The 16173-nt window shown below is 39.4% G+C and overlaps 1 protein-coding gene across 1 annotated transcript; it reads right to left on the bottom strand.

Annotated features, from left to right (window-relative positions):
* Positions 1 to 7619: 7619 nt before the first annotated feature.
* On the bottom strand, positions 7620 to 7898 carry K441DRAFT_599374 (uncharacterized protein; the record flags this gene model as incomplete). The annotated part of the gene is made up of 1 exon (XM_067645146.1): positions 7620 to 7898. A coding segment is annotated over one exon (279 nt), but the record flags the coding sequence as incomplete, so codon positions are not given.
* Positions 7899 to 16173: the final 8275 nt, after the last annotated feature.

The raw sequence follows: 16173 nt of genomic DNA, 5'->3' as shown, positions 1-16173 counted from the left end.
ACACCGCACCAAAAATAACCCGAAAACTCCAAAAACTTAATCCCTTCTTTAATTATCTTAACCATCTCTTTTGCTTTCCTACTGTTAACTCTTATGTATTGCCTTAAATCGTGATTATCTACCTTAACTCCTACCCCTTTGTATATTCTACACCAACCCGCCTACTTCTATAACTGCCGTCTTAACTATTCTATCTCTAAAAACTCCTCCTATCTACTTCTAATTAATTCTTCTTACCCTACTCTTCTCTCCTACTGCTGCTAATAAAACTTATACTAAACGCTAACCCTCTTTATCTCCATTTCCCTCCTAACCTCTACCCCTGTCTCTATAATCTCCCTATCTACCACCTCCAAAACCTCTCTTTTTACTATATCCTCCTCCTCTATTTCTTTCTCTGTCCTACCATAAATATTATATAACTCCTCCCTATTCTTATAACCAACTCAACCTTCCCGTCCATCTAAATATCTATCTAATACTACCCTTCTATATATTCTTAACCCATCTAACCCTTATACGTACTTTTCTACTAACTTAACCTCTTCTTCTGTCTACCCTTCGTCCTCCTACCTACTTTTACTACCTTCCTTTATCGCGATTGCCTTACTTCGGCCTCTATCTCGTCCCGCTCTTCTGCTCTCCTATACATAATCTAACAACGTCCGCGGCCGGTTTATATAAATAATATACCTAATATCCGGTATATCTACGCCCATCCCTAACGCGCTTATCGCTACAATAACCTACTATTTTCCTTCCATAAAATTAATTAACATGCTGTCCTTTTTTACTGTATTATAATGGTACGCATTACAACCTAACCCCTCTATAATTCTTTTTACTTTCCTAACTGTGTTATAATATACTACTACCTTTCCTGTCCCGTATCTACGCACTTTCTTCCTAATTAACTCTAAAATAACACTCTCCTTCTTTTCTCGTCTTTGCAATCTACCTATATTAACCACTTGATATGCTATATTAACCCTTACTATTCTCGCCTTAAACATCTTAACTTAATCCTTCTTAAAATACATCCGATGATACAATTCCTCCTCTTTGCCTAGTAGTAATATCGCCGTTAATAATACTATCTATATCTCCGCCATTATTAACTTCCCTAACTACTGCATTTGCTTTTAGAATGTGTACCTGCGGTTTAAAACAATGTGATACTCGTTAATTACTATCTGGTCCAACTGCTGTGTTGCTTTTAATTGGTTTAAAAATATTATAAAATCCTCGCTAACCGCTAATTTTAGCGTCACTAAAACAATTACTGCCGCATCTGGTGGACGTCGGCCCTCCCACTCTTTGCATGAAATCCCTAACTTCTTATAACGTCGCTTTATGTCCCTATGTAACACTATTAACGGTACCACCATAACCGTTGTCCCGCCTTATTCCGCCTATACTGGTAACATAAACAATATACTCTTGCCTGCCCCTATTAGCATTACTGCAACAACTAGGCTCTCTCCTGCTATAATTGCTTTAATTACTTCCTCTTAAATCCCTCTAAACCCCGCTTCCTTGCCTATTATACGCTTTAACTATACTCCTACGTCCATCTTCCTTAACCGCCTCTATCAATCTATTCTACCCTCTTCTGCCTCGCTCTTAAATAGCGCCCGCTTCCGTTTCTTTGATCCTATCCCTTCCGTAACCGCTGATTTAAACCCTAAAAACCGATGCCAATCTATGCTTAACGCCCTAAACTATTATCTTTTGTCTGCTACTGCCCTAGCCTGCTCTATAATTGCTTACGCGTAAATTAAACCCGTAATATGCGATGTGTGTCCCGCCTACTCGTCTGCAATTGCTCCTGTAATATTCTCTTTATTTTATTTATTCTTTTCCTCGCCCTCGTCCGTATGGAACGCCGTCGATCCACGTATAAACTTCCTACTTATGCCGATTGCAATATTACGGTATAACTGAATTGTTAATTCCTGCCCTAAACCTGCTTTGCTTTTGCGCTTTAACACATTACACATCCACTCTAATGTCCACTTCTTCCCGCTTAGGTCTGCCGGCTATATATGCAATAAAATCGCCTCTTTCTCCCATACTATTGCCTCCATACGCTGCTAAAATGGCAATACTAACCATAAATACTACACCAACAACTTACCCACCTCCCGTGGTAAATATCGATGGATAATCTTAACGTCTCCGCTTACCGCGTAACCCTTGTGGTACCGAGTCACAAATACCACTATACCGTCCTTAATAAAAATATTCCGGTGTCCGCCTTTTACTATATTACTATATCGGACGCTTAAAACTTCTGGTCCTCTTCCTGGCTGTCCTGCTGCTATATGTATTAATACTATTAACTTCTTCCAGAACTTAACCACACGCGATATATACGACTTAACGCCCTGTTAATTAACACCTAACTTGCTGCCTGGCTTTAAAAACTTCTTCCTGATTGCCGCGTCTTGTCCTACCTGGTTAAATAACTATATCTGCCTGTCTACCGGCAACTTGGTCCGGTGGTCCTGTAAAAAATTCCATCCTAGTTACTCGTCCGTCGGATTGTCCCGTAACGACTCCCACGGGATCTTTAGTACTTAGTGCACTTTTTTGCTGTTAAATAATAATAAATCCTCTGCTAATAACCGCCGGCTCTCCGTAATTAACCCGTGGATTATACTGCGGAACTGCGCTATATTAAAATGTAACCCCTTATATAATAACTTATCGTAACCTATCCACTTAACGTGGCCTCTTAATGTCGTGTTGTAATGGATTTTTAACCCGTATATCCGCAAATTTAATATCTACTGTATTGGACCATGACTCCCCCGGACCATGAACTTGTCTATTATTTCCTTAACAAACTGTAAACACCCCCTTTTACGTAGCCTTGGTGAATTGGTGCTGTCGTTGCTCTTATACGCGCTATCGCTGTTAAATTTATCCTCTTTAAATGGCTCCGATAACTCTAACGCCTGCTGGACTACTATAAAACGGGCAACCTTAATAACCGCCAATAAAATGGGCGGGTACTGCTCTGGCCCCTTTTATCTATCCTCCTTAACCCCTAAAACCGCTAATGTATATACTAACGCGCTATTATACTCCTTCCGGGTAATTGACTGGTTTAATAATTTAATGCAAAAATTCAAATACGCCTTCTGCATTTTTGTCAACCGTTCCGGCTTTTTATCTTTTTGGCCTCCCTCTGGTTTAACATCTTCCATTTTATCTTCCATTTCATCTTCCTCCATTTCATCTACATCTATCTCGTCTTCATCCCTATTATATTCTTCTCTTTTATCATTATCCCGTTCGTCCTTGTCCACCTAGTCTTCGCCATTAACTTTCCGCTCCGCCTTATTAATTAATGCTTTCTATGCCTCTTATTACCGACGGGTAAATCGATATTTAGGGCTTTTCCACTTATGTTCCCTCTGCGTGCGGGTAAAAAACATTAATATCTGCTTCTACGGTCGTATATAGTCGCTAATCGATTTTTCGTCCATGTACGGTTGTAACGGCTGATATTGTGTCTAGTGCTTTTCCGTCCGAATCGCTTCTATACGCACGAATACACCAATCCTTTCAATAACTGATGTCTGGCTGAACCGTGCTAATTTATCCATCGCCTCCTAAATTGCTGCTTTAACCGGTTCTTCCTCCCCTTTTGGATCCGCATTGGGCTCTGAAATGTATGCTATTAAATCCGGTCTTTCTATCCCTTCTAAATACGGCTCCTACTGCGTTCGCTTTAACCATGGGTTAACCTTATCTCTTTCTCCCTTCTGGATTGTTGTTTGCGCCCTCTTCTTAATGCTAGCCCATTTTCCCGTGATCTTTTTACGCAACTGCGCCCATAATGCCTCGCTATCTGCCAGTACTGCCTATCCCTTATCTACCGCGCTCTCCTCTGCTTATTGCACCTCAAAATACTATGACCCGTGACGGCTAATAAACAACCGCTGATAATGGACACTTTTTGTACCCTCTTGGACTTGCCGCTTAATTCTTACCGCCTTTGTTTTACCTGACCCTCTACGCTTTTTTACTATCGACTACTGATATACTTTACGCCAATGCTCTTTTATGCTTTTTAACCCTTAGTAAATGTAATGGTAACGGCCTAAGTCTAATTTGCATAATAACCCGTCCTGGTATAATAGTAACTGGATAATCGGCTAATCTATATAATTGGGTACCTCTAACTCGCCGGGATACTGGATTAAACCTGGCTAACTATAAATGGCTTCTCCAATCAAACCGGCTTCTTNACATGATAACTTGTGGTTAACCCCTTGTAAATGGCCCTCAATTTGATCTAGCTATACTCTATGGCGGCATTCCTTACAAATCGGTAATTAGTACTTAACTAAATGGTTAAAATACTTCTCTTTAACGTGTACTTCTGCCATTGCTAAAATTTTTATAATTAATCTGAAATAACGCGTTGTGGTAACGTATTATGGGGGAATAGGTTAGGGGTATATTATGGGGGAACGCGTTATAGGGGAACGCGTTATAGGCGAATCGATTATCTGGGGCTGGTAACCAGCCTCCTTAAATTATATGGCTACTAGCCTTTCCTAGATAGATAAATTAAGTTAAGNATTATATTTTTAATATTTTGGCATNCTAACATGCCAAAAGGGGGTTAGGTAATTTTTTATTTTTTATTTTTTTATTTTAAAAATCATACTCGGTCGGGTATTGGCAGCAGTATTACATTTTAACTGCGACTTAATGGGGTGTCTGTACATCCTAGCCTCCGCATTTTACTAAATACCTAACTTAATAAATGTAATACATTTACTCTATAACCACGTCGAATATCTACCTGTAACTTACCTAAGTAGTGCAACTTACTATGCTGAATAATATATTTAAATTTAGGGCAATTCTAATAACTTTTTGTTAATCCAATGTACCTCACTTTAACGTTTGGTATATACTATAATCTACACACGGATAAGCTTATCTAAGTTTATTAGAGCACTAATATTTTAATCCAACGCTTTAATATTGCCTTTACCGCTATGGGATACTTGATTTTAGCATATTAATATATAAAATAAGCTAATTTAAATATGTTGAAATAAGCTGATTTTAGCATGTTAATATACCGAAATCAACTTTTTATATAAAAACTGGGTAAAATTTTCTATTCCCCCTATTACTAGAATAAGCAAGCGCTACTATATAACGGCTGCCCCTATAATATATTAACCCCCTACCCTAAGTCACTAGCGTTCGTCTTCTGCTCTATATCCTATGGTACGCCATTACCTTTTTGCGCCTCCATCGGCTTGGGCCTTACCATTAACTAACTTAGCTAATGGCCGTTTCCTTGCCGGTAAGTAGACCCGAAATCCTAGGAAGTTGTGCTATTCCCTACTAACTATACAATACTCTGCTCTTCTAGCCGCGACGTGCTCTAGTGCCTCTTGCAAGCCTTATATATATATTGTTCCCGCTATTTAGGAGCTATAAGTTACCTGCGCGTCCGCGATCTTTTAATTAAGACTATAGTCGCGCTTAAAACCCCTACACTTTAGATGCTGTCGGGATATAGCAATAGCCATGTGTTAATAGACGGTAATATTCATATCCGTCTTTAACTAGGTCTTAGCCTCTCGCCTTATAACCGTCCTTAGGCGACAGCTATTCTAACTGTTGCCACCTTTCACCTAGAGGAATGGGGAGGGCGGGTCCTTGCGTTTATAGACTAATATCTCTATCTTCTCCCAGAAAGGTAGGATTAGCTATAGGTAATATATTAGCAGCTCGCTTACCTCCCGGGGCAAATATTGATGAATAATCTTTATTAACCCGGTCACGTTATACCCTTTATAGTAGGTAGTAATGGTGCCAACCACTTTGTCTTTAATAAAAATGTTCTGGTGGTGTCCTTGCGCGGTATTAACGTGCCGTAAGCTTACGAGCTCCGTTTCTCTAGTAGGTTGTCCCGAAGTTAGGTGAATTAATAGTAGAAGTCTCTTAAGAAATGTCTTGACCTTTAAAACGTATAGCTTTACTACCGCCTTCTTCTACCTGACTTGGCCTTCTTTAGTTAGATAGATAAACTCTTTCTTTAGCTAGTCGTTTGCTAGAACTTGATTAAGTAGCCACCTATTGCCGCCTTGAAGCTGATCCAAGTTGTGTAGGTTTTATAGAAAATTCCACCCTTTCTTGTTGCTGCTATGATTATTTCTTAAGCGGTGGATGTGTAGCGTGGGGACGATGTCCTCTTGGCACTCGGACGGATGTAGAAGTAGGAGTTTCTCTAGCTGGTCCTGCGCAAGCCGAACCTGCCTAGCCACAAATTCTCTAAAGTCCGCTATCCGCAGTTTTAGAGTCTTGTATTTAACCGTTTCTTTGTCCTCCGACTAGATTATATACCCTAGACTTGTCGTGCTATTCAGATAGGCTTTCGCGAACGCCCGCAGTTAACAGGCCTAGTTAAACGCTAACTGCGACCTGCGCACCATAAAGCGCTCCCTTATATTATTAACCATATCCGATGCGTACTTAACCTTACCTTCTTTAGCCGCGACCACCGCTCTCTACAGAATAATTATCTGCGCTATCTTGATAAACTTGGATAGGAAAGGCGAATAGGCCAACGGATTAAGAAATACGCTACTCTCCTTTCTCTTATTAATCCCTAGCACGGTAAGGAATCTAATTATAACGCTGTCGAAGTGACTGCCCCTAAGATTATGGTCTAGGAGTAATATATAGAGAAGAAGGCAAGCCTTGTCTAAGTTAGCCTGTATCTTCTTTACCGCATTTCCGCGCCCGCCCTATAGACTTATTTCCCCTTAATTTATAAGTAACATTAGCGCTTCCGTGAGCCTGACTGTATTATCTAGGTATGCTAGCTACGATATTATAAACTGGTGAGCTAGCTAAGTCCGCTAATTGGGCTGACTGGTGCGGTACGCGAAGCAGAGCAACCTCTTCCAAAGGCCCTTGTACTTACGGTACGTACTCTTTTGTAACTTAATTATTAGCATACGCTCTAATCTCCCTAAGTTGCCTATAATAAAGCTATTGATCTTTGCCTAGTTAAATACTCTAATCCTATCCTTACGGATAGATAAATGTGCCTGTTCTATAACGCGGTCTAGGCTTTTTATAAGGAGCTAAAGCGCGGGTTTAGTTATAGGGTTGGTGGTATAGCTTAGTAGGGTGACTTCCGCAAGCTTTAATCTGTTAAAATAGCGAGGCTACCGCGTTATCTTAAGCCAGGGGGACACCTTAGTCTTTATTATCCGATTAAGGTAGACCTTAACGGATTCCTCAAGTTCCCGCTTGCTTCTATTTAGCTCTTTATTAATTAGAGCGCGCAGGAGCTTGTCCTTTTACAAGCGCGGTGCTAGTCTCTAGTCTTTTTAAACCTCTAGCGTTATAGTAGTAACACGGAAGAACGAGCTTTGGTGGCCTGTCGCGAAGAAGTGCTGGCATATAATCTCTTACCAAAGAGGTGCAGTATCTATGTTATCTTTAGCATCTTAGGGGACCTAAGGCTGGCCGCTATAATGACGTGGGACGGCTCGATGCAAGTTTAAATGATTTTCCATTGACTTCTCTTTAGACTTCCGGCCGTAGCATATATACGGATAATGGCTGCACTAAATACTATAGTAAAGTCTAAGGCCCAGAACGGGAGGCGATTTTGGAGGCGGCGTTTTAATAATAATATTGCGTGGGTCCAGAACGCTATAGCTATTAAGGATTTGCTTAATGATCTTTTTTACGCCTCTTCCTAGCCATCCTTTAAGCGCTTGAATCTTGGCATGGTCTGCATAATGTGTACGTAGGTGGGTTCTAAGGTGAGCCGGTAGTACCCCTAATTTACAAGATATATAGATAAGTACGCCAAAATTAGGGAGATAGTTAAAAAGGTCTATAAGTAGGGATAAAAGACAATATAGTATGGCTGGGGGGAAGAGGGGAGGAGGGGGAGGAGGGAGAGGAGGGAGAGGAGGNAGAGGAGAGAGGTTATATATAAACGGATTNATGTCGCGTTCTTAACGCGTATTGTGACGCCTTCTAAGTCGCAATTTTATTCTTCTCTTTTCTTTTTTTCCCTTTTTGTTCCCCCTTTTTATTCCCCCTTTTTATTCCCCCTTTTTATTCCCCCTTTTTTATAGGCCGCTGTCTTAGGGGCTTATAGCACATAAGTTGGAGAGATAAGGACAAAAGTTGGTGCATTAGGTTATAACCAAATTTGGGCGTTTAGTGCTGCTAAATCCCACGGCCACAAACCTAGCGCACCAACCCTTAGGCGGTAGCGGTGTTGGTAGTGGTGTTAGTAGTAGTATTAGCAGTGGCGTTGGGGTAATTGGCGTTGGGGTAGTGGTAGTGGCGTTGGGGTAGTAGTGGCGGCAGCGGTAGAAAGGTAATGTTCCTCTGACCGCCCGGCTAGATACCCTATAGGGTGGATTTGAGGGTAGAAAAGATTCGAGTATATTCCTATAGTATACCTAGATAATATTATAATCTACTCTAAAAACAAACTGGAATATAAAGAGCATATCTATAAAGTCCTATAACGGCTTTAGAAAGCTAGCCTCTAAGCCAATATTAAGAAGTTAGAATTTAGTGTTAAGCGTATAAAGTACTTAGGGTTTATTATTAGTATAAATAAGATTAAGGCAGACCTAGAAAAGACAGCTGTAATTAACTAATAGGTACCCCTAAGGACCGTAAAGGGGGTGCAGTTATTCTTAGGGTTCTATAACTTCTACTAACGCTTTATTAAGAACTACAGCAAAATTACCCGGCTATTAAGCCTACTTACCTATAAGGACCGGCCCTTTTACTTTAATACCGTATATAGGCAGGCCTTTAATAAGCTTAAGAAACGACTAGTTTCTACTCCCTTACTCGCCTACTTTAACCTAAAACGGCCCTTAATGCTAGAAACTAATACCTTAGATAGTATTATAGCTGGCGTTTACTCCTAAAAGTAGATAAACGGAGAATAGCACCCTGTTGCTTACTATTTAAAGACTATAGTAGATACTAAGCTAAACTACCCAATTCATAACAAAGAAATATTGGCTATTATCTATAGCTTTTAGCACTAGCGAGTATAGCTAGAAGGGACCCCCAAACCTATCCAAGTGGTTTTAGATCATAAGGCCTTAGAATATTTTATAATAACAAAAGCCCTTATAGCCTGGCAGGCGCGCTAGGCGAATATCCTATCTTAGTTTAACTTCCTAATTATATATAGGCTAGGCGCCACTAACTATGCGGATGCTCTTATAAAACGTAAACAGGACCTAAATAACCAGATAACCGCGAAGATCTTATTACGGACCTAGACGCTACTATAACCAGAGCACCTTAACCCTCGGATATAGGAAGAACTAAGTACTAAATCTTTAAGCGCCAAGATATGTCCTATTAACCCCACGGAATTTAACCTTATTAATAAACTACTACAAGTAAACCGTACGGACCCTTCTCTATAGGAGTACCGCGAAAAGGCAAAGGATATTACCAGCCTATAGTCCCTTAAAAATAGACTGCTTAAGCACTAGGAACGGCTAGTAGTAGTAAAAAAACAGAACTTACGAACCCGGCTTATCACCAAAGTATATACCCAGGTCTCTACGGCCCACCCTAGAAAAAATAAGACCCGTAAGATTATTGGTAACCGTTACTACTGGCCTGGAATGGTTATAAATATTAACCGTTATATACGGAACTACAGCAACTGCCGTAGGTCTATAATTCCATAAGATAAGACCCCAGGACTATTAAAGCCACTTCCAATACTAGAGCGCCCCTAGCAGTATATCTTTATGGATTTCCACAAACTACTAGTAGACCGTAACGGGTACGATATAGTTATAATCTTAGTTAACCGTTTTAGCAAACGCCCTTTTTTAATCCCCTATTACAAGAATATCAATGCTAAAGAGGCGGCCTAACTATATATCCATTATATATACCAAATTTACGGACTACTAGACACTATTGTATCGGACCACGGACTATAGTTTATATCGGCTTTCTGGAATAAGTTTACTCAGATTCTAGGAATTAGGCTAAAGCTTTCTACGGCGTACTACCCCCAGACAGACGGTTAGACGAAGATTATAAATTAATACTTGGACCAAAGACTCCGGCCCTTTGTTAACTACTTCCAAAATAACTGGGGCGAACTGCTACCTTTAATAGACTACGCCCAGGCGACCCTACCCCACAACTCTATGGGATTCGCACCTATCTAACTAGAAATGGAGTACCTACCACAAATAAGCTTTAACTAGGATAGACCAGAAGGACCACGGACCGTACGCGAGAAACTGTCTTATAAGGAAGCCTAGCAGTACGCTAAACGCTTAGAGGAAGCCTAGACGGTAGCCCGTATAAATCTAAAAAAGGCCCAAAAATCAATAAAACAGCAGGCAAACAAGTATAGGCGCGAGCCCGACTTTACCGTAGGTGATATGGTCTGGGTTATAACAAAGAACTAGAAGACGGAACGGCCAAGTCATAAGCTCGATTATTAGATGGCAGGACTGTATAAGGTCCTTAAGAAAATAGGCAACTCGTATAAAGTAGAGCTCCCAGATTCGATTAAGGTTCACCCGATCTTCTCGCCGGATAAGCTACGGAAGGTAGTAAACAACCCATTACCTAGACAAAAGAACGAACCCCCCCTGCCGATTTAAGTCAATGGCGACGACGAATGGGAAATTGAAGAGATACTGGCCTGTAAGCTAGTAAGGAAAACGCTAAAGTACCGCGTTAGTTGGAAAGGCTATGACCCAGATCCCACCTGGTACCCTACATAGAACTTTATTAGCAGTCCCTATAAGCTTTAAGAATTCTATAGCCGTTACCCTAATAAACCGGGACCGCCAAAGTACCTAGACAAATGGATGGAATACTAGTATAATAAAGATGATAAGCTACCGGAAGAGTATAAAGATAAGAACGCCCTATGGGCGTAATACGGATATACAAAGCCTGAGGGCAGGCTTTTGCGGAGGGGGGGGTAATGTTACGGCACTGGCAGAAAGCGGCAGCTATGGTAGACGTTATGGTAGACGCAGGGCTCACGTGACTCTTACGTGACTAGGGATTGTATATAACTCCTCGCGTTGCCGCCTATCCTTTCCTTTCCTTTTCTCTAGCTTTAGATTCTCATTTATAGACAATCCAATCGCATAGGCTTGCGCGACCCTTTTGCCGTGCTTATATCTCGATTGACTGAGTCGCTAACACCCCTTAAGACGATAAACGTACTTAGGGCTGTCCAGTAGGCTATCGCAGTATAGTATGAAATTAGCCCTTAAACCGTGATGAATTGCTTTACGTATTTAATAATCTTTAGACCCTATAAGGGCCCCTAGGGTACGCCAAGCGGGTATAGCGAGCCTCAGCTTAAGGCCGAATTAGAGGTGTATTTACAGCAGCTTAGCCAAGCAGGGCAAATCAGGCAATTAATTCCTATTAGTAACTTCATTAATATAAATAGGGAGGACGCTTTAATAGAGCCTGAGGCCTCTATATTATAGGAAGCAATTAAGGCCTTAATTGTCGCTTTATACGACGCGCTAGATAACGAAGAAAGCGATAAAGAGGTTGAGCTACAAGTTATTAAGCTTGATAAGGCTTTAAATGCACTGGAGCGCCTTAAGCTCTATAAGGGGCAGTAAGAGGATGGTGATAAGACTCTAATTACAGCTCTTACAAAGGCAGAGAGAGTAATTCGAGGCCGTCGAGCTGCGTGGGTAAGGCAGACGACTATTACGAGCTTCTTTAAGTAGTTATGGATAGAGAAAAGAGTCGATTTAGCCCCTTGCAGCGATTAATAAGTAAGCTCGCAATATAACGTTTCTATACGGCATAACGTTTAACCCCCCTACTACCGAGCTGAACGGTATAACGAGGTTTTACTGTACTACTTATTAATTCTACTCCTACCCCTATTACTACTTCTACCCTTATTACTACTCCTACCCTTATTACTTTTACCTTTACTACTACTAAACCTACTACTACTACTACTACTACTAATTATATTATTATAACTCATAACTACCTCATATAATCTTTATTATTACCCTCTTCTTTATCTATTATATTATAAATTACTATTATTACCTTATTACTACTCTTTTTTAATTACTTTTTTATTTTTACTCTACTACTACTTAATCTACTACCCCTACTACTACTTTTATTTTTACTACTACTTCTATTACTACAACTACTACTTATATTATTATTAATTTTATTACTATTATTACTTCTACTCCTACTAACTTTATTACTTCTATTATTCCTACTACCTTTACTACCTCTATTGCTTTTATTACTTTTATTACCTTTTTTACTACTTTTATTTTTACTTTTACTCCTATTACCTTTATTACCTCTCCTACTTTTACTACTACTACCCTTATTACTGCCATGTTAACGTATTAATAAAATCGCCTCATTTTGGCATATTAACATGCCGAAATATCCCCTTAATATTCTCTTTCTACCTACCTTTCTCTTTTTAATTTTAAATCTTACTTTATTTATTAATATACTGCATTCTTCCTTTATACTCTAACCCTATTTACTCCTCTATTAACCGTAAAATGGGTTATANNGGAANGGGTTGGTTACCNGTAATNGGTTTTNCGGNAACGGGTTGTNGGAATNGGTTGCGGGAACGGGTTNNGGGAATAGGTTNTGGGAATGGGTTGCGGGAATGGATTGCGGGTATATATAGTATATTAATATACTAAAATATGTCTATTTTGGCATATTAATATACTAAAACAATATTATAGGTAATTGGTTATTGTTACGGCACTGTTACAGACCCTAATTAGGGGCCCGCTTAGAGCCTTGGCCTATATATATAGACGTGTCCTTTCCTCAACCTCCTTCTAGACCTTGTCTTAGAATTCTAGTTTACTAGCTACTAATAGATTCTATTCTTTTAACTAAGCCTTTATAGTTATAGAGAGTATCCCTTTTACTAGTAGTGTCCTACAGGAGGCGGACCGTACGCGAACACCGGAATTAAAAGTACGCGTATGGTTACGTAGCCTTGATCCTATTGATTCTATTAGCCAGTTCTTATTAATAATAGTAGGACGAAATACACCAGCGGAAGGGATATTAGCGACTTAGTTAATTAAGAGATATAGGCACGGCAAGATAGATGCACAAGCCTGTATAATTAGATTATCTATAAATAAGGATCTAAAGCTAAAGAAAGGAAAGGAGAAGAATAGCAGCGCTGCTCGAAGTTATATGCGGTCCTTAAGTCATATAAGCTTATGTAACTCTGCCTCTACCATATAATATCTACTATAATCTACCGTTTTCTACCAGCGCTGTAATAGTATCTCTATAATACAGTATTCGTTTAAGCTTTAATTTAGAGCCATTTATTTAAGCCGTATTAATTTTAGTATATTAAAATCCTGATTTTGGTATGTTAATATGCCAAAACTATTAAGAATTGATCTTCTAGTGCTATAACGAGGCTAGCGTTACTAGCCTCCCTAATATTATATAACCACTAGCCTTCCTTTTCTTTCCTCCTTTAAATATTAACTACCCCTACTTTCGCTCCTAATTTTACCTTCCACCTTAATACCTCCTTGCTTCTTTTATCTTTAAAAATGCTAAACTCTACCAACTCCTGTACTACCTATAACGCTACTAACACCAAACAATGCTCCCGCTGCTATTCTACCGCTTACTGCTCTATAGAATGCTAGTAGTCTAACTGGTCTATCTATAAACACCTTTACAAACCCTTTATAAAATTTTAAGAACCTCCATCTGAAAATCACTGACGGGCTATACTTTTCCCTACACTCCTTGGCTCTAAACCTCGCCTTATATAGGTTAAAATTATCCCTTCCTGCCCGGATATAGATGGCTATGACAAACCTATCCTATAAGGCCACCTTAACATTTCCCCTACTAAGACTGATATTATTAGTATAAGCCTTAATATGATCTATAGTAACGCTCTTTATACCTCCGTCTTTAATGACTATGTTATTAAGTTAACTAGCCGCGACGTCTTTTAAACCCTCCCACCTAATTAAAGTATTGCCATTGTTGGCGGTAGCCGCTGGCGTTTTTGGTATAGACCCTTCCTAGCTATAGCTAAGGTTAGCCCTAGCCCCGACCCTCCCTATTACTAATATATTTCCTTGGTTGATTACTATAATATCGTTAACTATATGTCCTAGTTTCGTAACGGTATCGGTAGCGCTACTAATGGCATTGGTGCTAACACCCACTTCGCCCGTAATGTTGTCTTGCCTATTGAGACCGCTAAGCTTAAAGGCGTCCGCGTTAACGCCTACGGGGACCGTTACCTATACAACCGGCCGTTGTTTGAGCCCGTTAATGTCCCACGCCGCTATCCTCTCTTCTCCGAAGCTGATGATCCCTCCCCTATTACTAAGTACTTAGGATCTGCCGCCCTAGGACTATATGCGGGTACCTATTCCCCCGATCCCCTCTAAAAGTCTAACCTCGCTTTACCCGATTACTTTAATAACCCCGTCTATAATGCACTCTATCTATACCTAGATCCTAACAGCTAGGACTAGGGCCGCCGCCCAGAATGGCGGAAAAATATCAAGGGCAGCATCCTGCTGGTTAACCATAGACGGATAGACTTGGCCGTTAATACTGTTAATTACCTTATCCTCTTCGCTTAGCACTAGCTCCTTCCTCGCCTCTATAAATGCGGAGATGATATTACTAGCCGCAGTGCACTTCTAAATTTGCTTACTATGGATGAATTTAATAAATATACGGAAGGCGCAGCGGATAAGGATTAAAAAATGGGCGGAGTCTAATAGGATAGCAGCTTACCTTTGGAAATGATGTATATATATATATATTGACCTAAATCGGATTTCCTTACTACTATTATACTACTATCTGTTGACCTAAATCGTATTTACGTACTTTGTCTTAGTTGTCTCTTAACTTATAACTAATTGCCCTCTTTCTTAATTGTATGTCTTATCGAATGTCTTATTACCTATTTCTATTACTTATTGCCGACTAAGTGACGTCTTTGTTAGCCTTTTCGCCACCTATTTGATGTGTATAATAAGGCTTTAGAGCCTCTTGCAATAAGATAGTGTTTTTATACTTAATTGTCCGTTTAATAATATATAAGCTTCTTTCTCTATTAAATATTAAGCTTCTTAATTATGACTCCCCTTAACCGTCCATTTTAATACTTATCTTGACACTTATCTTATCACTTATCTTAACACTTATCTCAACACTTATCTTAACACTTATTTTAATACTTATCTTAACACTTATCTCAACACTTATTTAGATTAATTATTATCCATTTTTGCAATAATTATATTTTGCTATATTGTTAGGGAATTAAGGTAGCATTAGTAAATAAAAAAAAGGGGGGGGGTTTGGCATATCAACATGCCGAAATTACTTCTTTTTTAATATTAGTATGCCAAAATTAATATTACCTACCGCTTAAATTATTACAATACTCTATACTCTAAAAATTTATAAAATACCTAGCATATTCTATTACTCTCTAATCCTCCCTACCTAATTTTCTTTCTTATCCATCTTATTACTGGTTTAATATTACTTAGATCAACCTATTCTAAACCGTCCTCCTTTATCCTACCCTTAACCTATACCTTAAACTTAACCAGCTATATAATCTAATTTGACATTAATAACTTAACCAATACCCCCTTAAACTAATAAATACCCCTCTTCTCTTCCTCTAACTACTATTGCTTGGGTTTATCTTAAACCTCTTATATATACCCTGCGGGATTCTACACTTAAAATAACATGAAAACCTCTTCTACTTAATTAACCCCTTTATCCCCTTAATTTTATCCCTAATTATATCCGCCCGCTCTTTACAGCATTCCCAAATACTATAACCCGAACACTCCTTATCTACTTTACCCGCCGCCCTACACCGCTAATAACCTAACATCCACTTTTCTAACCTTTCCTCTAACACCTATACCTCTAATATCTCTCTTAATTATAACTCCATCTCTTTAACCGCCATTAATCTTTACCTCTCCACCTCCCGTTTAAATTTAATTATCTCCGCCTCCTTCTCCTTCTCCTCTCCTAATCTATCCACCTCCATTACTTCCTCTTCTATCCCTACCCCCACTA

This window comes from Cenococcum geophilum (genome assembly GCF_001692895.1).
Source record: "Cenococcum geophilum 1.58 unplaced genomic scaffold K441scaffold_156, whole genome shotgun sequence".
In the NCBI taxonomy this organism is placed as follows: Eukaryota; Fungi; Ascomycota; class Dothideomycetes; order Gloniales; family Gloniaceae; genus Cenococcum; species Cenococcum geophilum.
The sequence above is the reverse complement of the archived record's forward strand: the minus strand, read 5'-3'. Positions and strand labels throughout refer to the sequence as shown.